Source organism: Hemiscyllium ocellatum, chromosome 33 (genome assembly GCF_020745735.1).
Source record: "Hemiscyllium ocellatum isolate sHemOce1 chromosome 33, sHemOce1.pat.X.cur, whole genome shotgun sequence".
Taxonomy (NCBI): domain Eukaryota; kingdom Metazoa; phylum Chordata; class Chondrichthyes; order Orectolobiformes; family Hemiscylliidae; genus Hemiscyllium; species Hemiscyllium ocellatum.
Genome location: NC_083433.1, coordinates 24,242,654 through 24,264,740, shown reverse-complemented (window position 1 = coordinate 24,264,740; position 22,087 = coordinate 24,242,654). Strand labels below are relative to the sequence as shown.

General features: G+C 46.0%; 1 protein-coding gene across 1 annotated transcript in view; it reads left to right on the top strand.

Moving 5' to 3' along the window:
- srebf2 (sterol regulatory element binding transcription factor 2) overlaps nucleotides 1-22,087 on the top strand; it is a 78,392-nt gene that overhangs the window by 35,611 nt on the left and 20,694 nt on the right. Inside the window, exon 10 of the mRNA XM_060849643.1 lies at nucleotides 20,135-20,396. Within this exon, the coding sequence (XP_060705626.1) occupies nucleotides 20,135-20,396 (262 nt within the window). The remainder of the gene's footprint in view (nucleotides 1-20,134; nucleotides 20,397-22,087) is intronic.

The window sequence follows — 22,087 nt, the reverse complement described above, 5'->3', positions numbered from 1 at the left end:
ATCATTCCTCGATTTAAAGCTACATCCCTGATGCTAGCCATCCCCATCCAAGGAAAAGGGCTCTCGCTGTCCACCCGATCTAACCCTCTGACTATAGTCTCCACTGTCCCTCCACGTTCTCCCGAGCTGAACAGTCAGCCTATACTTATACAATGATGCAAACAACTTTGCTTACATTCCGCACTTCACAATAATTCAAGATAAAGGTAAGCACCAATCACCTTGTTTCCCAAGGATAGAGAAGCTAACGAGCTCAGGAAGCACCCCTACTAATGAGCCTATGATATACTCCCTATATTTTGTCAAGTTATAATTATAGCCTCAGTCTTTATCTCTCTCAGTATTTTCCAACTAAAGCAAGAGGCTGAGAGCCGAGATAGGTTTTATCTTGGTCAAGTATCCCATCATGCAGCAGTATGCCAAGTTCTTACCACTTTCACAATTCCCTCAGGTGTTAATCCAGTATCTGGAAGATCAGCACCTAAGTTTAGGATACTGGTGCTTCCAAAAAGGGGGTGCATATCCTTCTGGAAAAGGGTGCATACTCATACATGTGTGTTCATCGTAGGGTACAGTCTGGTAGATGATCACAGTTTTGGAGCAGAAAATGGGGTTGGGACAAACTGTGCACAACAACAGCCTTAGTTCTCCATATGATACAGAGTATCAGGAGTATGATAGTAAAGGTGATGAGCCCAATGACTAAGGAGAAACCCCACTTACCCAACCAGGTGACATCAAAGGACCACCCAGAATCAAAAGTGACTTCCGTGTGAATGAGAGTCACCAAATCAGACATTTTTAGAGTTATCTGGTATGTAGGTACAACATTCCCACCCAATAACAGCACAGATGCCAGCTTCCTTGGATAATAAAAAATTCCAAGGCCAAGCGGTTCTGAAGTTCTAACTGCAACTAGCTCAGCATTGATCTCGGTCAGGGCCTCCGCAGTGTCAGTGGAGGCAGTTTCCAACACTGTTTTTTAATTTGCTCAAATCTTGGGAATGCAGATAGATTTCAGTATCAGGAGAAGACATCCAAACTCTGGTGATTGATCTGTTGGGCTTCATGGGTGAAGGTAACCAATCCAAGACTCTAATGAGAGGTACTACATATCCTATATATCCCTTAAAGCTAGGGATAGACCTTTAGACTGCAAATAAAATAGGCACTGTTTTAGGAGGTTAATTTGAAATCTCTACCCCTCCACGACTTGGGAGCTGGGTCTTTCCACAGAACCTGACATCTTATTAAGGACATTAGACCAATTAAACAAAAAGTGACCTTTGCTCGTCAAAGTTTGGATAAATTCAATCCAGGGGATAATAAAAGATCATTTGAGTAGATCCCATAGAAGTGCTAAAGGTGTTCCCGTGTCATGTGAAGCAAATGGTGTTGCTAATGGTGGTGGTAAGGACTACAAGAAAAGGGACATATGGGATCTGTTAGTCAGGTTGATACCAATCTTGGAATGAAGCCAGATTATACCCTGCTGACTTCCCCTCCTGCATGTCCTCAGAGTTATTGAGTTTGCCTGAAGAGTTTTGGCGTATTAGCCATTCGACAACTTCAGGCCAGCTAAAGGATACGGACCACAATGGGTCGGTATAAGGACACGTACCCAACAGTCTCTTTTCCCATCATACACACGCTTTGGCCAGATGCAAAAAGTATTGTGATGTATTGATCATCTTAGTCGCTTTATTCTCACAACAGAGGGCAAGCCATTTTACTCAACCGTACTCTCTCTAAAAGCCAAACCTGAAACTCCAGGCAAGGGGTCCTTCCCCAGGGGTACTACACCTGGAAAAGTACACTCTGTCTTCCTGAACCCTGTATTGACAAACCTGGAGTGTCTCACAAGAATGATCGGTGATCTCTGTATGCGTTCGGGAGCAATTCAAATCACATCTCTGCTGACACATGCCTGTGACCTGCCTCCTCCTTTCACGCACTTGTTAGAAAACCTTTTTAGCCTCCATAACTTCACCATCCGCAAGGAATCCGTCACATGGGATCGCCCCTCACATCCCCGAGAAGCGCTACAAGGGAATCTTGGAAAATCCGCCAAGAAGCAACATTACAAAGTATCTGGCACTCTTTTTGCCTTTCACTGCAATGGAGGAATGATGGTTAACTCTTTCCCCAGACCCTAATCCATCCCTTGCACACTCTGACTAAAAACAGCATTAGAGCATTCGAGCACGTCTGTCACAAGGCCATATATCTCTAGTTTCTGTCATTGGCAGGCTGAGGAGGTCCAGGAATTGTATTCACAGGGTTCTCATCATTCGCTTTAGTAGTTGCAGAGTTGGTGAGGTTATCTATCTTACAGTTGATCACGTGCACCCACAATACATCCTTCCAATTTAACGGCAGTTCAGGTGGTCAGTAACACTTGGTACAGTCCCTTCCACCGAGGGGAGAGAGAAAGAGAGAGCCTTTGTTAAGAGACTTAACATACACTAAATCGCCAGGTGTAAAAGAGTGCATGTCTGACCTATGGGGTTTTGACATAGCCTCTGTTACCTATGAATGATTTTCCTGGGCTGCTTCACTCAGGTCTTGGGCATATTGTAGGACTTTTCTCATCTACCACATCAGGGTTATTACCGATGTAGGCAGAGGGGGTCGGGTACCAGTAGTCGTGGATATTCCCGTAAGAGTTTCAAACTGGATTAGAAGAGTGATTCTATTAACCTGGTTTCAGAGGGTGTTAAGGGTAATAGGCAAGGCTTCAGTCCATTTTAGTCCGGATTCCTGGCAAGTCTTTGCAAGTGTATTTTCTAGCATTCTGTCAGTTCATTCCACTATTGGATGTAGGTTTGCTTACTGAGCTGGAAGGTTCATTTTCAGACATTTCTGTCACCATACTAGGTAACATCTTCAGTGAGCATCCAGGCGAAGCACTGCTGATGACTCCTACTTTCTGATAATATATGTTTGGGTTTCTTTGGGTTGGTGATGTCGTTTCCTGTGGTGATGTCATTTCCTATTCTTTTTCTCGGCGGGGGGGGGGGGGACTAAATCAGGTCCAAGTCAGTGTGTTTGTTGATAGAGTTCTGGTTGAAATGCCATACTTCTAGGAATTCTTGTGCATGTCTCTGTTTGGCTTGTCCTAGGATGGCTGTGTTGTCTCAGTCGAAATGGTGTCCTTCCTCATCCGTATGTAAGGATACTAGTGAAAGTGGGTCATGTTTTGTGGCTAGTTGATGTCCTGTGCCTGGACAGCTGCTGTAAGGTGGATTGTAGAGGGGGCTTGTATCTTAATGAAGGAAGGGGCTACGACTGCATGTGTCCAAGTGGCCTCACAGTCTGAAACATCTGTGGCAGCGCTGTCACAGGACACCTCATCCTTAGAGGTAGTATGAGCTTCACATTTGACTACCATGTCATGTGCAGGGTACAGTACTGCTCGCAGTAGATCGTTGATAAGATGCGTGTGGAGAAAGTGAGGACTGCAGATGCTGGAGCTCTGGGTCGAGAGTGTAATGCTGGAAAAGCACAGCAGGTCAGGCAGCATCCATGGAGCAGGCGAATCGACATTTCAGGCATAAGCCCTTCATCAAGAATGAGGCTTCTAGGTCGGGGCTGAGAGATAAATGGGAGGGGGATGGGGTTGGGGGGAAGGTAGCTGGGAAAGCCATAGGTAGATGAAGGTGAGGGAGAATGTGTATGTCATAAGGAGCAGTGATGGATGGGAGGGCGGTGCCAAGTTGGCGGCTTGGGACTAGGATAATGTGGGGAGCGGGGAAATGAGGAAGCTATTGAAATCCACATTTATCCTGTGTGGCTGCATGGTCCCAAGGTGGAATATGAGGTGTTCCTTCTCCAGGTGTTGGGTGGTAACGGTTTGATGGTGGAGGAGGCCCTGGACCTGTATGTCCTTGACTGAGTAGGAGGGGGAGTTGAAGTGTTCAGATACATTTGGTAGAGGTACAGGTAGATTTCTGACGGATGTGGAAGGATCCCTGAGGCCTTGGACGGAGGTGAAGGGAGTGGTGTGTGTAGGTTTTGCACTTTCTGCGATGGCAGGGAAAGGTGCCAGGAGTGGAGTGGGGGGTGTGGACCTGACTAGGGAGTCGTGGAGGGAATAATACTTTTGGAATGCTGATAGGGGTGGGTGGGAAATATATCTCTGGAGGTGGCGGAGGTTGGTGGGGTGGAAGGTGAGGACCAGGAGGTTTCTGTCCTTGAGTCAGGAGGGGTGGGATTAGAGGGTGGTGGTGCGTGAAGTGGAGGAGATGCGTTGGAGGGCATTGTCAATCACGTGGGAAGGGAAGTTCTGATCGTGGGCGAATGAGGCCATCTGGGATTTTTTGAGGTGGAATTGGTCATCCTGGGAACAGATGCAGTGGAGGCGGAGGAATTGGAAATAAGGGATGATGTTTTTGTAGGAAATAGGATGGGAGGAAGTGTAGTCTAGGTAGCTGTGGGAGTCAGTGGGCTTGTACTATATGTCTGTGGTTAGTCGGTTGCCAGAGATTGTGACGGAGAGGTCCAGGAAGGGGAGACCGGTGTAGGTGAATTTGAGATCAGGATGGAAGGTGTTGATAAATTGGATGAACTGTTCAACCCCCTTGTGGGAGCATGAGGCAGCACGATACAGTCATTGATGTAGCGGAGGAACAGATGGGGGGTGGTGCCGGTGTAACTGCGGAATATGGACTGTTCCACATATCTGACAAACAGGCAGGCATAGCTGGGTCCCATGCAGGTGTCCATGGTTACCCCTTTTGCTTGGAGAAAGTGGGAGGATTGGAACGAGAAGTTGTTGAGGGTGAGGACCAGTTCAGGACTGTCGGTGGAAGGGTACTGGTTGGGACAGCGTGAGGGGAGGAAACGGAGGGCTTGGAGACCTTCGTTATGGCAGATCCGGTGTGTGCAGGGACTGGATATCCATGATGAAAATGAGGCGTTGGGGGCCCGGAAACAAATGTTGGAGGGGTGCAGGGCATGGGTGGTGTCACAAGTGTAGGTGAGGAGTTCCTGGACTAAAGGGGACAGCACTGTTTTGAGATAGGAAGAGATGAGTTTGGTAGGACAGGTGCAGGCTGAGTCAATGGGTCAACTGGGGCAGTCAAGTTTGTGAATCTTAGGAAGGAAGTAGAATTGGGCAGTGCAGGGTTCATAGACAATGAGGTTGGAGGCTGTGTCTGGGTGATCCCCAGAGGTGATGAGGTTGTAGATGGTCTGGGAGATGATGGTTTGCTGATGGGAGATGGAGGTCATGGTCAAGGAGGTGCCTGTGAGTTACCGCCTAGCTTCAGCTGTGTTGATGCGCCGCACCACTGGCATTCCCCGCCCCTGCTGCCCACCCCCAACCCCATCTGTGGGTTTGATGGTGAGATTGGGGTTGGAGTGGAGGGCTGCGCGTTGTGAGGGCAGGAGGTTGGAGTGGGTGACAGGCGTGGGCAGGTTGAGGCGGTAGATATCATGGTGGTAGTTTAAAATGAAGAGGTCAAGGCCGGGTAACAGGCCGGCTCATGGTGTCCTGATGGATGAAGTGTTTTGGAGGTGGGAGAAGGGGATTTCGGTGGCAGGGTGAGTATCTCGGTGGAAAAAGTGGGCCCAGTGGCGAAGATGGCGGAAGAAACCTTCAAGGTTACAGTGTATGTCAAACGTATTAATCTGGGAGCATGGAGAGATAAAGGTGAGGCCTTTACCGAGGAGTAAACATTTATCCTCAGTGAGGGAGAGGTCTGGGGGAATAGTGAAGACATGACAGGGATGGGAGCTAGGAACTGGAGTGGGGCAGAGATGCTTGCTTGAGTGGGCGTGGTTATACGATCAGTCGTGATGTCACCAACAGAAGTGATGCTCACAAAGGGGGCGGAAGTGATGTTTATGGCTGTGTCAACAGGGGCAGAAGTGGCATCACAGGTGATGAGGGCAATGTTTTGGTTAGGTAATTGGTTGGTGGTGGAAGTGACATCGATGTTAGAGCCTTCCAGTGAGGGGGAAGTGGCTGCCGCAGCGGCTACTGCAGGGGCGGAAGTGATGTGCAAGGTAGGTGTTGTGATGGTGAATCTAGTGGCGCCGGAGGATCCTGCAGCGGCAATCTTTTCGCGGAGGTGGTTGCATGGACAGGGATCTCTGAGGTGGTGTGGTCATCTGTGGGTGCAGGCTGTGTGGCAGCGTCAGGGGCGGAAGTGACGTCATCAGTTGCCCTGGCATTTGGCTGCGTGGCTAATGGCTAACCACAAGGGCAGTTCCAGAGGCATGGGGAAGGTTCTAGAAGGTTTGAGGAAACCCGTGTATGGAGGGAAGTGCATGAAAGTTTTGTTTAACTTGTATTCTTTTATGTCCAATGCAGTAGAGAAATAGTTTGAGTGCATGTATCCTTCTGAGGATGTATATATACAGAGGTCTCCTGCAGGTCTGGGAAAGTGTGGCTCTGAGCTGGGGCAGGTCCGACTGCAGGTAGAGTAGATGGCAAAGCATGGCTGTTAGCGTGGAGTGGAGGATTCAGAAAGAGAATCGTTATTAAAGGTTTCAGATTTATAGTGTGTACTGGGTATCGTGTTCAGGTCCAAACTGGGTTGGTCTAAATGTGGTCCGGAGCCCATGTGGAATCAGACGGTTCTGTAAGTAGGTCCTGAGGAAGGAGATGTGGCTGTGGTAGCGAGTCTGTTTGAGGGCGTGGCTGAAGGGCTTTAGGCAGAGGAGGGGACTTGGGGAGGGACTCACTGAGACCTTTGTAGAGAGAGGAGGACAACCTTTTCAAGGATTCCGCTGGCAAAACCCTCTCGTTCATTAAAACGGAGGATGAAAGGCTTACGATAATCTGGTAGACCCAAGGCTGGGGCCTGTGTCAGAGTAGTATGAAGTCCCTCAAATGCTGGCAGCCACTCAGGGATCCAATCAATAGAACGAGACTGACCCTTCAGGGTAACCTGATGCAAAATCACATCCATACACCGATATTCAGGCATCCATTGGTGACGATAGTTTACCGTATTGAGAAAAGCCAGTATCTCGTCATGTGGAGGGTCGCAGGGCATTGAGAATAGCAGCAACACGATTAGGACCAAGGTGACTGGTACTGCTCTCCAGGATGCAGCCTAGATATTGTAACAAGGTTTGAGATAATTGTAGCTTGGCAGTAGAAATGCAGTGCCCGCAGGAGGCCAAGTGGATCAACAAGGTCACAGAGTCCTGCTGATGGTCAATGTGAGACCGCGAGGGGATGTAAAGGTCATCAGCATATTGCAATGCAGTGCTGCCACAAGACAGACAGAGCTGAGACTGATCCGTTCCTGCAGTGTACACTACTGGACTTTGTGTGTAACCCTGAGGAAGCCAAGTCCAGGTGAATTGTTGGCTTCCATAGGTGAAGACAAAGAGATCCTGGCTGTCCTCATACAGTGGAAACGCTGAGCAGAGGTCTATGACTGTGTAACAAGCCGAATCCAGAGGTAGCGAGGAAAAGATGACATTGGTATTAGGGACGACCGGTGCCATTGCGATAACAATCTGATTTACGGCACACGTACCCTGAACAAACCGCCACGTATTGTTCCTGCCTGGTTTGGCGATAGGTAAAATGGGAGTATTACAGGGACTTTGAGTAGGATGCAACACCTCCTGAGTATCAATCAAAGCCGAATGCCCATTTCAGCATCAGGGGGCAACCTATATTGACGGCTGTAAGGGAGGACTGCACTAGGATGGACAGTAACATGGTGCGGTGGAGCAGAAAGCACCAACCCCTCATGATTTTTATGGAGTGCCCACAAGGAAGAGGAAACGGACGCTAGGAGTGGTGGAGGCATATAAACATGGGGCAAGGGTGGCTGACGCCAGAGAAAAGTTACTAGCCTGTGTTGCAGGGTCAGAGCACTGTATCAGCAAATTCAGGGCCTGCACCACAGAGTGATCACGGAGGTCCAAGAACACACCCCGATCAGAACAGTGGATTGACGCACCGAGTTTACGCAGGGCTTGGTGACCCAACAGGCAACAGCTGAATTGTTGGCAATGACAAATGACTCCTCACCTGGAACTGACCTATCTAAGTGGGAACAAATTGGGAGAGTGATCCTATCATGGGAATTCTGGCTATACCAATGGTGGAGACAGTTGCAGTGCCTATCGCAAATTCCAGAAAGGGTGGTACAGACGAAATAGTCAAGCTGGAGTCAACTAAAACCTTAACATGCTTCCCCTGAACATCAGTTTCCTTCATCACATCTTCGAGGGGAGAAGATGATAGCTGGAACAAGACAGTCTGTACTGATAACCCCTAGTGGCATCCCTATTGTGTAGTCTGGAAGGAGTCCGTGAGTGTAAAAGGGCAGCCACATAGGGTTGAATTCCTGTAGTTGCAGGAGGAGTAGCCAAATGCAGCTGACAATCCCTAGCCCAGTGACCCCTCTGACCCCACTGATGGCAAATTTCACTATCCTTGGACTGAACCGGCCCCTGCCCCTATCTAACTGAGGTGGATAATAGGTTTGGGGTCTTTTGTTATAAGATTGGTGATATTGGACAAACTAGCCCTTGGGACCCGAGACCTCTTATTGAATAGACCTTGTCGATCCATATTAATGAGGGAGGTAACTACAGCCTCCTAATTCTGCTGTTGCCAGGTGAGATTGATAAGCCTGAAAGCCTGTGCTATCTGGGGTTCAGTACAATTTAACAGAGTCTGCACCATCAAAGGATAGTTTCCTTCCAGAGGCACTCCCGCAGATGATTCCCACAGACCTTAAAACGGATGATAAAATCAGTAAGCGGTTCCCCTTTCTTTTGAAGGCATCTAGTGACCTTGCTAAAGTCGCTGTGCTGCCTGGCCCCATTTGAGATGGCCTGCATAACTCAGTTCTGGAGCTATCTGTCCCAGAGGATATTTCCCTTACCCTGCTGCTCCTCTGGGTTCCTCTATCCAATCTCCATTTTTCCTGGCTGGGACTGAAAAAGAATCTTTAACGGCTGCCCAGGAAGTGCCATATGCAACTTTTGAGCAGGAGTAGAACATCCCTGCGTAAAGGGTAATAAATTTGGCAGGATTGGACCAGCCAGTTATGGAAGGGGATTGGCTTCCTTAGTGGTTAGGGGCCTCATTGACTATGCTCTTAACCTCAGGGGCGGACCAAGGCTTCAGGACAGCTATATCGCCGACCATCAGTTGGGACAGTTGGGTGACGGGAGGGGTGGAGCTAGAAGGTTTATTTTCATCGGAGGTGGCGGAGAGCTCCCCAGATGCCTTATTCAGGTGACCCATTTTTGTCTGACTGCGAGTCTGCATCATAGTGGGTTGGGTAGAATCAGGTGTGGCTATAATTAGGTCAATAGTATGGACTACATCCTGGTAATGTGGAGCTTGAAAATGCCAGGGCTGCTGTTCTCGCACAGCTGCTGCCAGGAGGATGTTCTCCATAACTGTATCCTCCTGAGATTCAAGTCGGGGATATAGCCCAATCGAGCACTTGAAGGTGCCACCTTCTGTGCACCAGTATCTTTCTTAGGTTTAAATTTGGGAGGTTGATAACACTTAGCAACCTCCTAACTAGTTAACAAAATAATGCATCATATAACATTTGTCCCAAGTGAGATCGCCACCTCCTTCCTGAGTAATTTCTTGCCATTCCTTAATTTTACTGAAGTTAAAAAAGCCTCCACAGAGCCAATGGCTCTAGAACCATCCATAAAGATCACTGCAAAAAGGAATGACATCCCCAGAATCTCATGCTTCAAGGAGCACCGTATCCCCTGGTGATCCCGGTGGAACGATAGGATCATGGCAACAGATAGGAGACTCTATCACCTTAGATTGTCTTTGTCTTTGTTTTGTTCAGTTTTCCATCTTTAGGCCATGTTCTGGGTGCCTCGTCTCCGTGCGCAGGGAGGCACTGACTGCTAGCTCAATTTCCCATTTCCGAAAGCCAGAAAGAGAAGTCACGAACCAAGAAAGAATCCTTAACGGAGAAAAAGGAGAAAACTATTACCTACACCTGCATACACTAACTCACCAGTGTTTCTCTTCTGTCCACAAGGTCCACAAGTCATTGACATGAGGTACAATGTGTTGCTCAGCAATGAAAGGACAATGTTCTATTTCAATTCGATAGCTACCTCTTCTTAGTCTTGCTCACTGCCCTAGTAAGTTTAGTCTTCTCTGTGATTTTGTCTCAACCTTTCAGTAGTCTTGGTTCAACTGGAGTCACTGGCCAGACACCAGATAGCCTTTACACTTTCCCTCTATGAGGGGAGCAGTGGGACCAGTCTCCTTTCAGCGAGGACTCTCCGCGCACTATTTCCACTATTTCCTCCTTTTTGTTATTTTCTGATTCCATATTAATCGGGATCCTGCCTGACTATGCCAGATTCTTTTGTGTAAGTTTGGTCTGAGACCTCGAGTCTTGTTTCAAGAAGCTTTATTTTTCGTGAATTCATGGAGAGGCTGTAACACAGTCTTCATTGTCCCACAGCACTCTCCTGAACTGAACAATCAATCTATACTTATACAGTGATACAAACAACTTGGCTTACATTCTGCATTTACAATAATTCAAGATAAAGATAAACACTGCAGTTATTGCCTTGTTGCTCAAGGACACAGAAACTAACGAGTTCATGAAGCATCCCCACTAACAAGCATATGATATACTCCCTATATTTTGTCTCATTATAATTATCTCCAGCAGTGTTTTCCTACTAAAGCAAGAGGCTGAGAGCCATGATAGTTTTTACCTTGGTCCAATATCCCATCATGCAGCATTATGCCAAGTTCTTAATACTTCCACACTTGCAATGATCTTGAGTACTTATTTTAAGACTGGAGGGCAATTCCAGTTTGAGATATGAAGTTTTTTTTTAATATTCCACAAGGTCTAATTAAAGCTTAAAGTTGTAGAGATCGCCATAGGCGTATGTGTTAGTTTGCATTGGTTTGTTGAAGAGAAAGTGACATGCTGCTGAAACTTTTTGTCTGCACTAAGGGCAAATGCAAGAATGGCAAACTTAAAAAATGTCAAAATTTAACATTATTGTATTTATTCTGATGAGTGTAAGATGAAAAGCTTTGGCAACATATCATTCTATTCAGCACTCAAGCTGTGCACTATAAATGGATCATTTTCTTTTTCACCAACTAGTTTAAGTAATCTAGGAAAGTTTTAGAAAGGTTTTTCTGATTTTGATACTTGTAATCGTTAACATGAGATACAATGCCCTTTCATTGCTAAGCCACACAATGTTCTCATTGTTACACATTCAGAGCAAAGTCTGGTAGATTTTGATGTATTTTAGTCCAGATATATTTTGGATTAGTTACTTTAAAATTACATAAAATTTGATGGTTGGGGATTCAAGATGGCGGTCACCCAGTAAGTCTAAGTCTGCAGTGCTCTGCCTGAGACTCTGGCAAAGTGGGCACCCACCTTCACCTCATCTTTTAAATCATTCAGGATAGCTTTTGTCCAAGCACCAGTTAACAGTTTGGTGTTTCTTTCAAAATGACTATGGGCAAAAACTCCCGCAGCTCACAACAGGCGGGAACCCCCTCCCGCAGCAGCAGAGACATCCGCGGCCGCTTCAGGTGACTTACCTTCAGTGGTGAGCCTGCTCTCTGGGATCACTAAACTCCAAGACAAGGTTGACGCTTTTATTGAGGAGACCTGGTCCAGCTGCAGAAGCATGACCAAGAGATCGAAAAACTCGAACAGCATGTCAGAGGGGCGGAGCAATGGGCCGTGGCCTTGGAGATGTCTGCTGAGTCATCCATGGGTCAGATCCGGCCTCTGGAGCAGCGAATCCAGACCTTGGAGGAGCGCATCACCGACCTCGATAATCGGGGTCGTCAGAAAAATTTCCAAACGGGAAGACGAAGGTAAACTTTTGGATTTCTTAGAGCAATGGCTCCCACAATTATTGAAGTTGGAGTCGGGACCGGGTGTGGGTGGAGTGGGCCCACCGAGTTGCTGTACGCAAGCCCAGGTCGGACCAGCGCCCCTGCCCGGTTCTAATCCGACTCCAATGGTACAAAGAAAAAGAAATGCTCCTGGAGGCCTCCAGAGCCCTGGGGAAAGATCCCCAGACCGTGATGCACAAAGAGTTCCAGGATAATGTTGTTTCAGGATTTCTCTCCAGCCGTAGTCCTTGAGAGGAGGGTATTCAATGAGGTGAAGAAGCACCTGAAAGACCTAAATATTCAATTCTCCATGCGTTATCTGGCAACGCTGCGCCTCAGCCATGGAGGATCCATTTATAAGTTTGGATCTCTGGAGAAAGTAAAATAATTCTTGGACTCTCTTAAATAGACTGAGGGACTCGAACCGTATGGATAACAACTTTATTCTCTATTCACATCTCCCCCCCCCCCCCCCCCCCCCCCCCGTTAGCCTTTTCCTTCTTCATCTCCTTTCCACTCGTCTTTTCCTGGGGGTGGGGCTTGTTCTTTACTCTTTCTTTGGTCTCTCTTTTTTATAGAACTCGTGCGGCTTACTCGATTTGTGGGGGAGAGGGTTTTATTCTGTTACACTTTTCTTTTCTAGAGCGGGGTTTCCTCTTTCTTCATCTTACTTAGTTGCCTAATACTTGCTGGGATTGTAAGTTTTTCGAGGAGAAAGTGAGGTCTGCAGATGCTGGAGATCAGAGCTGAAAATGTGTTTGGTTGTGTTGGTGGGGGGTATGGACCTGACGAGGGAGTCACGGAGGGAGTGGTCTTTTCGGAACGCTGATAGGGGAGGGGAGGGAAATATATCTCCTCCTACTGTCCCCTTGACCATGACCCCACCTCCCACCACCAAAACATCATCTCCCAGAACATCCATAACCTCAGGGAATCTCCCATCGTCCGCCTCCAACCTCATAGTCCCACAACCCTGCACCGCCCGTTTCTACCTCCTGCCCAAAATCCACAAACCTGACTGCCCCGGCCGACCCATTGTCTCAGCCTGCTCCTGCCCCACCGAGCTCATCTCCACATACCTCGACACGGTCCTGTCCCCCTTAGTCCAAGAACTCCCCACCTACGTTTGGGACACCACCCACGCCCTCCACCACCTCCATGATTTTCGCTTCCCCAGACCCCAACGCCTTATCTTCACGATGGACATCCAGTCCCTGTACACCTCCATCCCACATCACAAAGGACTCAAAGCCCTCCGCTTCTTCCTTTCCCGCCGTACCAACCAGTATCCTTCCACTGACACCCTCCTTCGACTGACTGAACTGGTCCTCACCCTGAGCAACTTCTCTTTCCAATCCTCCCACTTCCTCCAAACTAAACGAGTTGCCATGGGCACCCGCATGGGCCCCAGCTATGCCTGTCTCTTCGTTGGATATGTGGAACAGTCCATCTTCCGCAACTGCACTGGCACCACCCCCCACCTTTTCCTCTGCTACATCGATGACTGTATCGGCGCTGCCTCGTGCTCCCACGAGGAGGTTGAATAATTCATCCACTTTACCAACACCTTCTACCCTGACCTCAAATTCACCTGAACCGTCTCAGACTCCCCCCCCCCCCCCCCCCCCCCCCCCCCCCCCCCCCCCCTTCCTAGACCTTTCCATTTCTATCTCGGGCGACTGAATCAGCACAGACATCTACTATAAACCGACTGACTCCCACAGCTACCTAGACTACACCTCTTCCCACCCTGCCCCCTGTAAAAACGCCATCCCATATTCCCAAGTCCTTCGTCTCCGCCGCATCTGCTCCCAGGAGGACCAGTTCCAATACCGTACCACCCAGATGGCCTCCTCCTTCAAGGGCTGCAGATTCCCCCAAGACGTGATCGACGATGCCCTCCACCGCGTCTCCTCCACTTCCCGCTCCTCCGCCCTTGAGCCCCGCCCCTCCAACCGCCACCAGGACAGAACCTCACTGGTTCTCACCTACCACCCCACCAACTCCATATTCAGCGTATCATCCGCCGTCATTTCCGCCACCTCCAAACGGACCCCACCACCAGGGATATATTTCCCTCCCCTCCCCTATCAGCGTTCCGAAAAGACCACTCCCTCCGTGACTCCCTCGTCAGGTCCACACCCCCCACCAACCCAACCTCCACTCCCGCCACAAATTCACCTGCACCTCCACACGCATCGTCTATTGCATCCGCTGCACCCGATGTGGCCTCCTCTATATTGGGGAGACAGGCCGCCTACTTGCGGAACGTTTCAGAGAACACCTCTGGGACACCCGGACCAACCAACCCAACCACCCCGTGGTTCAACACTTTAACTCCCCCTCCCACTCCACCAAGGACATGCAGGTCCTTGGACTCCTCCATCGCCAGACCATAACAACACGACGGTTGGAGGAAGAGCGCCTCATCTTCCGCCTGGGAACCCTCCAACCACAAGGGATGAACTCCGATTTCTCCAGTTTCCTCATTTCCCCTCCCCCAACCTTGTCTCAGTTGAATCCCTCAAATTCAGCACCGCCTTCCTAACCCGCAATCTTCTTCCTGACCTCTCTGCCCCCACCCCATTCTGGCCTATCACCCTCACCTTGACCTCCTTCCACCTATCACATCTCCATCGCCCCTCCCCCAAGTCCGTCCTCCCTACCTTTTATCTTAGCCTGCTGGACACACTTTCCTCATTCCTGATGAAGGGCTTATGCCCGAAACGTCAAATTTCCTATTCCTTGGATGCTGCCTGGCCTGCTGCGCTTTTCCAGCAACACATTTTCAGCTGGGATTGTAATTTGGTAACTTTAGTAAAAACAATACAAAATATAAATGCACCCAGGTATTGATGTGGTGGGGGAAGGTCACTCACTTTTAACTCTGGTTTTATAAAACACTTGATTTGTTTACTCCATTCTATAATGCCTGGGCTGAGGTCAGGGCCCTAGCTAGGAAAGATTATGGTGGGGTTATTGATAGGTAGTTATGCCCTCTGGGAGCAAGAGGGAAAGTCTCCTTTCAAATATGTTTTGTGTTTTTTTTTAATGAGTAGTTTTAAAGAATTTTTGTATTTGGTGTTGGTTTAAATGTTTTAAAGAATTTTTGTATTTATGAATTTTCTATGGTGTTTATTCAAGGGCTTTTGGGTGGGATTCTTCCTCCTGGAGGGTCTTGGGTTAGCCTGGACGATAATGGCTAGCCATTCGCTTCGGTGGTGCACCTGGAATGTCAAGGGGAGCAATTCGCCAATCAAAAGGAAAAATATATTACCAAATCTTAAAAAAGAAAGGGTTGACATAACTCTCTTACAGGAGACACATCTACTTGACAAAGAGCACTTAAAGCTACAACAGGGTGGATTTGGTCAGGCTTTGTTTTCATCTTTCAGCTCAAAAAGTAGGGGAGTAGCCATTCTTATTCGGAAGAATCTTCCTTTCCAAATGTTAAGCCAGATAAAAGATGAGTCTGGATGGTATATATTGATCAAAGCCCAAATACATGGAGAGGAAAATGGAATTTTGAATCTTTATTGCCCCCCCAGCACACCCTTTTAAATTTGTAACGGAAACATTCTTCAAGTTGATGGCTCTCGGGATGGGCCATACGATTATAAGAGGAGATTTTAACTCTGTTATGGACCCAAAGACGGATGGGATATCTAGGAGCACTACAGGTATATCTCTGAGATCTAGACAACTGACGGATCTGAACAAGGAGCTAGGACTTGCAGATGTGTGGAGGTGCCTTCATCCCCAGGGTAGAAACTTTACTTTCTACTCTAACCCACACAAGTGCCATACCAGAATTGATATGTTTTTTGCCCCCTCAAACCTTTTGAATTCGATACTGTCTTGTAAAATAGGTATTATAGCTATTTCTGATCATGCCACAGTATATATTGAAGTTAAGATTAGGGATGATGGAATAGGCCGCCGACATTGGCGTATGAATATTTTCTTATTGAAGGATAGCAAATTTATAAGGTATTTTTCACAGGAATTCAAAACCTTCTGGGAAATTAATTCTGGTACGGCCAGTAACCCTTCGATGATGTGGGAGACTACTAAGGCATATGTGCGAGGCTGGTCATCTCATATTCTGCGACCCAGAAAAAACAAAAGGGAGAGCAACAGCACCTGTTCAAGGCTCGCTTGAAGGCAGCTGAGACAGCGTATGTTGACAGGCCGTCTGTTACTAAGCTACAAAGGTTCACAGCCCTTAGGGCAGCCTTGAATACTGCACTTAACCAAACAGCAAAGAGGGAAGTATTATTTGCAAAACAGAGATTATTTGAATATGGCGACAAGCCTGGCAGATATCTAGTGTATCTTGCCAGAAAGGAAAAGGCTCCCCAAGCCATTACATCCGTTAGAGAAAGTGCTGGTACCTTGACTTGTGATCGTAAAAAGATCAATACAGACTTTAGAAAGTTCTATTTCGAATTGTTTAAGTCGCAGGATTGTGAGGGTAGAACTGGGAAGATGAAATTCTTTAAAACTTTGGCTCTTCTGGGCTTAACCTTGGAGCAGGTGTCGATCTTGAACACCCCTCTGACAACCCAGGAAGTACTGGACATGGTTAGGCAGCTTCAGAGTGGTAAAGTGCCTGGGTCAGATGGATTCCAGGTTGAGTTCTATAAAGAATTTGTAGGGGAACTGGCTGCGCCACTCAATAATATGTAAAATTACTCGCACGGTCAGGGCTGCCTCCCGCCTTCATTGAAAGAAGGAAATATTTCTCTCATCCTTAAAAAGGGAAAGGCCCCCAGAAGATTGCTCTTCATATAGACCCACATCCTTGCTAAATGTGGATTTCAAAATTCTTTCCAAAATGTTAGCATTCAGACTGGAGAGAGGGTCTTACCAGACATTATAAACCCCGTCTGATCCCCTTTTATAAAGGGTCTCAAGTCAACTAATAATATTAGAAGGGTCTTAAATATGATACAAGCCTGTCAACAGGGAACAATACCAGGTTAGTTGTCTCCCTGGACGCAAAGAAAGCATTTGATTGGGTTAGAATGGCCTTTTTTTTATGCACTAGAAAGGTTTGGTGTTGGAGAGGTATTTACTAAATAGGTTTCAGTATTATATAATGATCCCAAAGCAGCGCTGATCACCAATGGTTTAGGTTCAGATAACTTTAATGTTGGCAGGGGCTGTCATCAGGAATGTTCTTTTTCACCATTATTATTCACGCTAGTGATTGAACTACTAGCAGAAGCTATACGAACTGACCCTAACGTAACGCCTCCGAGGGTTGGATCGGGCAAGCACAAAACTACTCTGTATGCGGATGATGTCCTCCTTTTCTTAAGTGATCCTTTGATATCTGTGCCCCGCTGAATTCAAGTGGTCAATCTAATTTGATATGTTCTCAGGTTACAAAATCAATTTTATGAAATTGGAGGCCATGCAGTTGGGAGGTCTTGCCAGTGTACCCAATTTATCAGACGGATCTTGTTTTCCCTTTAGGTGGTCACTAGAACGTTTTATATACTTAGGTATTTTTATCATCCCAGTATTTGGTCAGCTGTATGAAGCCAATTTCGTACACTTATTAGGAAAAATAAGGCAGGACTGGGGAGCTCTCCCAATATCCTGGTTAGGCAGAGTAGCCTTAGTTAAGATGAATGTTCTACCTCGTCTTCTATATCCGATGAGAGTGCTCCCCTTGATGCTGCCGAAACAGGCATTTCTTAAGCTTTATGGCTGGCCTGGCTCCTTTATTTGGAATCATAGATGGCCCCTTATCAAATTAGAAAAGCTGCAGCTCCCACAAGCAAGGGGTGGGCTGGACTTTACAGATTTCAGGAGGTACCAATTGAGCTCCTTATTTTCCTATGTAGCTGATTGGGTCTCTTGTGACCCATAATCAATCTGGTTAGATATTGAGACCTCTCGAGCAAGGGAGAGTTATTACAGATTATTGTAAAAACCCTATTGTACGAAATACAATTAGAGCCTGGAGGATAATGCGACAAGATGAGGATAACCTGCAAAAAATCTCCCCTTATACCCCTATAGTGGGAGCATCGCAATTCCAGCCAGGACTGACAGATGCTACATTTAAAACTTGGAAGTCCAGAGGTATCTCCTGCTTGGGGAATCTGTTCAATGGGCAGGTTATGATATCCTTTGAGCAGTTGTACTAGAAGTTTGGACTGCCTAACATGGACCTCTTTCGGTATTTCCAAATACGTGACTTTATACAAAAGAAGACCACACTGATAGTTAATCCCTACAAATCGGATAGGGAAAGGAGAGTGCTATGGTCAGTACTCTTTATCACTCATTACACAATAAGGCATCGAAGGACATGGAACGATGATATAAAACCTGGAATCAAGAATTAGGATTGGAAATCTCTTTAGAAATGTGGGACGACATCTGGGAAAATGCCAGAAAGATCTCTATTTGTAATAGAACTCAGGCTATTCAATTAATGATACTCCACAGGGCTCATATGGTACCTGAACGACTGGCAAAATTCAAGGCAGGAGCATCCCCAATGTGGCACACTCATGCATTGTCTATGGACATGCCATAAGGTCTGTAGGTATTGAGATAGAGTAGCGAATGCCTTGACAGAGATCTTGGGTACAGAGATTAGACTGGATCCAGTGTCCCTGCTTTTGGGCTCTTTAGATTTTCCCTCCTTGGATGTGTATGGGAGGAAATTATTTACCATCCTGTCCTGTTGTGCAAGGAAAAATATTTTAGTGAATTGGGTAGCTGAAGGCCCCCCAGGACTTTCGAACTGGCTCAGAATAGTCATGGAATATATCCCCCTTGACTTCCTCACAAATATGGTGCACCAATTACCGGAATTATTTTATAAAACATGGCAGCCCTTTTTGAACTATGTCGGCAATGATATTTCAGCCATACCGCCCAGGGCTTTTGTCTAGCTGTCGCAGTGGTTCTGGCTGGCTTTGTGGGGGGGGGGGTGCCAGGAGGAGGAGGAATCTCGTACAAATATGGGTTTTATTATGACTTGATGTAAATGTGTTTTGAGCATGTATCTAGTTATTTAATTATTTTGTTTATTGCTAGTAATGTATTTTATCCTATTTTATGTTTTGGTTGTTTATAGGATAGATCAGTAGTTGATTGGGTTTTTCCCCTTTTTTGTTATTTTTATTAATTTAATTTAATTTTATATTGGTGCTTATACTTGTTTATATTACTTTTGTAATTTTGTAAAAAAAAGTTTGAAAAATTTTCTTTTTTCTATATATAAAAAAAAATTGATGGTTAATCAAGATCATTGAGATCTGGGCAATAGGATAGCTTTGTTCCAGTTTGACTCTAGATCACCATTAATAGGATTACGATGCCATCTACCATTCAAACTGCAAGTGGGCAAATTATTTTGAGCCACAAATCCAGTTGCTGCCCTTGACTGCAAAATTGCCTCCTTGACCAGCTCACCCCACAGCCACTTAATGGCCCTTTATTTGGCTTGAGATGCCACTTGTCTATTTTCCCCCACTTCCCAAGAAGTCCTGCCTACCAATAGCCAGCAGCTATCTGATCCTTGGTGTTACTGCTAGGATTGTTGTCCTTTAGAGGGGAAATGTGTTGTTGTGAAGCTGGATTTCAAGTAAAGTTTATGGTTTCCCCAGGATCAAGTTGACAGACCTAGTAAGTGGGTTGAGTTTAGCAAAGCCAGGTCGTTCCTGCATGATGGGAAATTTTTTAAGTGTGACTTGACAAATGATGATAAGTGATGTCAAATATTCTGTCCTCTATACTTTTTATACAATAAGCAAGTAAGAGACTGGTAGGTATGGTGGTTTCAGAACTGTTCTTTCAGTTCTGCAATCAGAGTTTCAAATACAGTCCAAATCATTTGAAATGAAAGTTTTCTATACCAGTTGAGTCCTGCAAGAAATTAAACTTGAGACTCAAATCAATGCCTTGTCAGCATCACTCATAACTTTAAGCTGTCCCTAACTTGACAATCCCACTGGTTTGCTAATGCCGAAAATGCAAAGGGGATGAAGACGCACCTTTTGGCGTGTGGAGTTTTCCTCCGTTACTAACCATAATGAACTAAAATTAAACTTGATGTCAGAATCGTTACTAAAGCAATCAGCTGTTTGTGGGAGAAAGGAACTTTGCATATATTCAAATTATGCACCATTATGATATATTTGTAAAGATTGTTCTTGAGCATCTTTCAAAAGAGTATCCGTGAAGACCAGAATGGATGAACCGCATGATATGACATGTCCGAGTTGGTAATTGGAAATGTGATTTTTGTTACAGGGTGCCTTCACAGCAGCTGCAGGAAACTTGCAGACTTGTTTGTTAGCCCTGGGACGGGCACTACCTGCATCACGGTTGGATTTGGCTTGTAGCCTTTGCTGGAATATCATTCGGCACAGTGTTCAGAAAGTGGTGTTTACACGTTGGCTTTTGAAGTGGACCAGAGGGTTTCGGCAGGAAGTGCAGCTCCAAGAAGAGGCCAAAATGAGTGCACGTGATGCTGCCTTAGTTTATCATAAATTGCATCAGTTGCAATTAACAGGTACTTTGATGCATTTTGCCATGCAGTCTTACAACACAAAAAAGTCATTTGTTCCATCAAACTGGTTTGTTCTGTGAAGGCACTATCCAATTCTTTCATTGCCTCTACTTTTTCCCTAGTTATCCTAAGTTCTAATCACCTTTAGTTAATCATCTAATTTGATTTTGAAAATTACAATTAAATCTGCTTCTACTATCTTTTCAGGCCACACATTGTAAATCACAGTAACTGGCTGTGTTGATATCTATAGAAAATTCTGTTGATCTGTCCTATGAATTTTGGCAATTGCCTTCATCTTATAAGAGGTATTATCTGGCTGGAAGGAAGTGTTGACTTTGCTTGATTGACAATGGGCTGAGCAGTGGCAGATGGAGTTTAATTTAGATAAATGCAAGGTGCTGCATTTTGGGAAAGCAAATCTTAGCTGGGCTTATACACTTAATGGTAAGGTCCTCAGGAATGTTGCTGAACAAAGAGGCCTTGGAGTGCAGGTTCATAGCTCCTTGAAAGTAGATTCACAGGTAGATAGGATAGTGAAGAAGGCGTTTGGTATGCATTCCTTTATTGGTCAGAGTATTGAGTACAGGAGTTGGGAGGTCATGTTGCAACTGTACAGGACATTGATTAAGCCACTGTTAGAATACTGTGTACAATTCTGGTCGCCTTATCAGCATGATGTTGTGAAACTTGAAAGGGCTCAGAGAAGATTTACATGCATGTTGCCAGGGTTGGAGGATTTGAGCTACAGGGAGAGGTTGAATAGGCTAGAGCTGTTTTCCCTGGAGCGTCGGAGGCTGGAGGATGACCTTATAGAGGTTTATAGAATCATGAGGGGTATGGATAGGGCAAATAGACCAGGTCTTTTCCCTGGAGTGGGGGAGTCCAGAACTAGAGGGCATAGGTTTAGGCTGAGAGGGGAAAGATATAAACGGGAATTAAGGGGCAACATTTCAAGTAGAGGGTGGTGTGTGTATGGAATGAGCTGCCAGTGGAAGTGGTGGAGGCTGGTACAACTGCAGCATTTAAAAGGCATCTGGATGGGTATATGAATAGGAAGGATTTGGAGGGATATGGGCCGGTTGCTGGCAGGTGGGACTAGGTTGCATTGGGATATCTGGTCGGCATGAATGGGTTGGACTGAAGGGTCTGTTTGCATGCTGTACCTCTCTATGACTCTATAGTTGTGATTGTGTATCTCACAGCAATGCAACCTATCATCTGGGTGTCCTTGTGTATGAATTGCAAATGATTAGTACGCAAGTACAACAAGTAATTAGGAAAACTAATAGAATGTTGTTAATTATCAGAAAAGGTATTGAATATGTAAAGTAGGAAGGTTATGTTTCAATTATACAGGGCACTGGTGCAACTGCAGCTGGAGTACTGTGAACAATATTGATCATTTTAATGTATTGGAGGCAGTTCATAGAGGTTTACTAAAGTAATACTTGGAATGGATGGGTTGTCCTGTGAGAAAGGATTGGATATGAAACATGAAATCCTCAAGGGTGTACTCAGGGTAGATATTGAGGATCCAGAGGGAACATGATTTTTAAAAAAAACAGAGGTTTAAAACAGAGATTAGTTGAACTTTTACCACTGACTTTCAAGAGTGTTTGGATCTCTTCTGGAAAAAAGTGGTGGAGCAGAGACTTTGAATAGTTATAAAGTAGAGATATAGATTCTTGCTA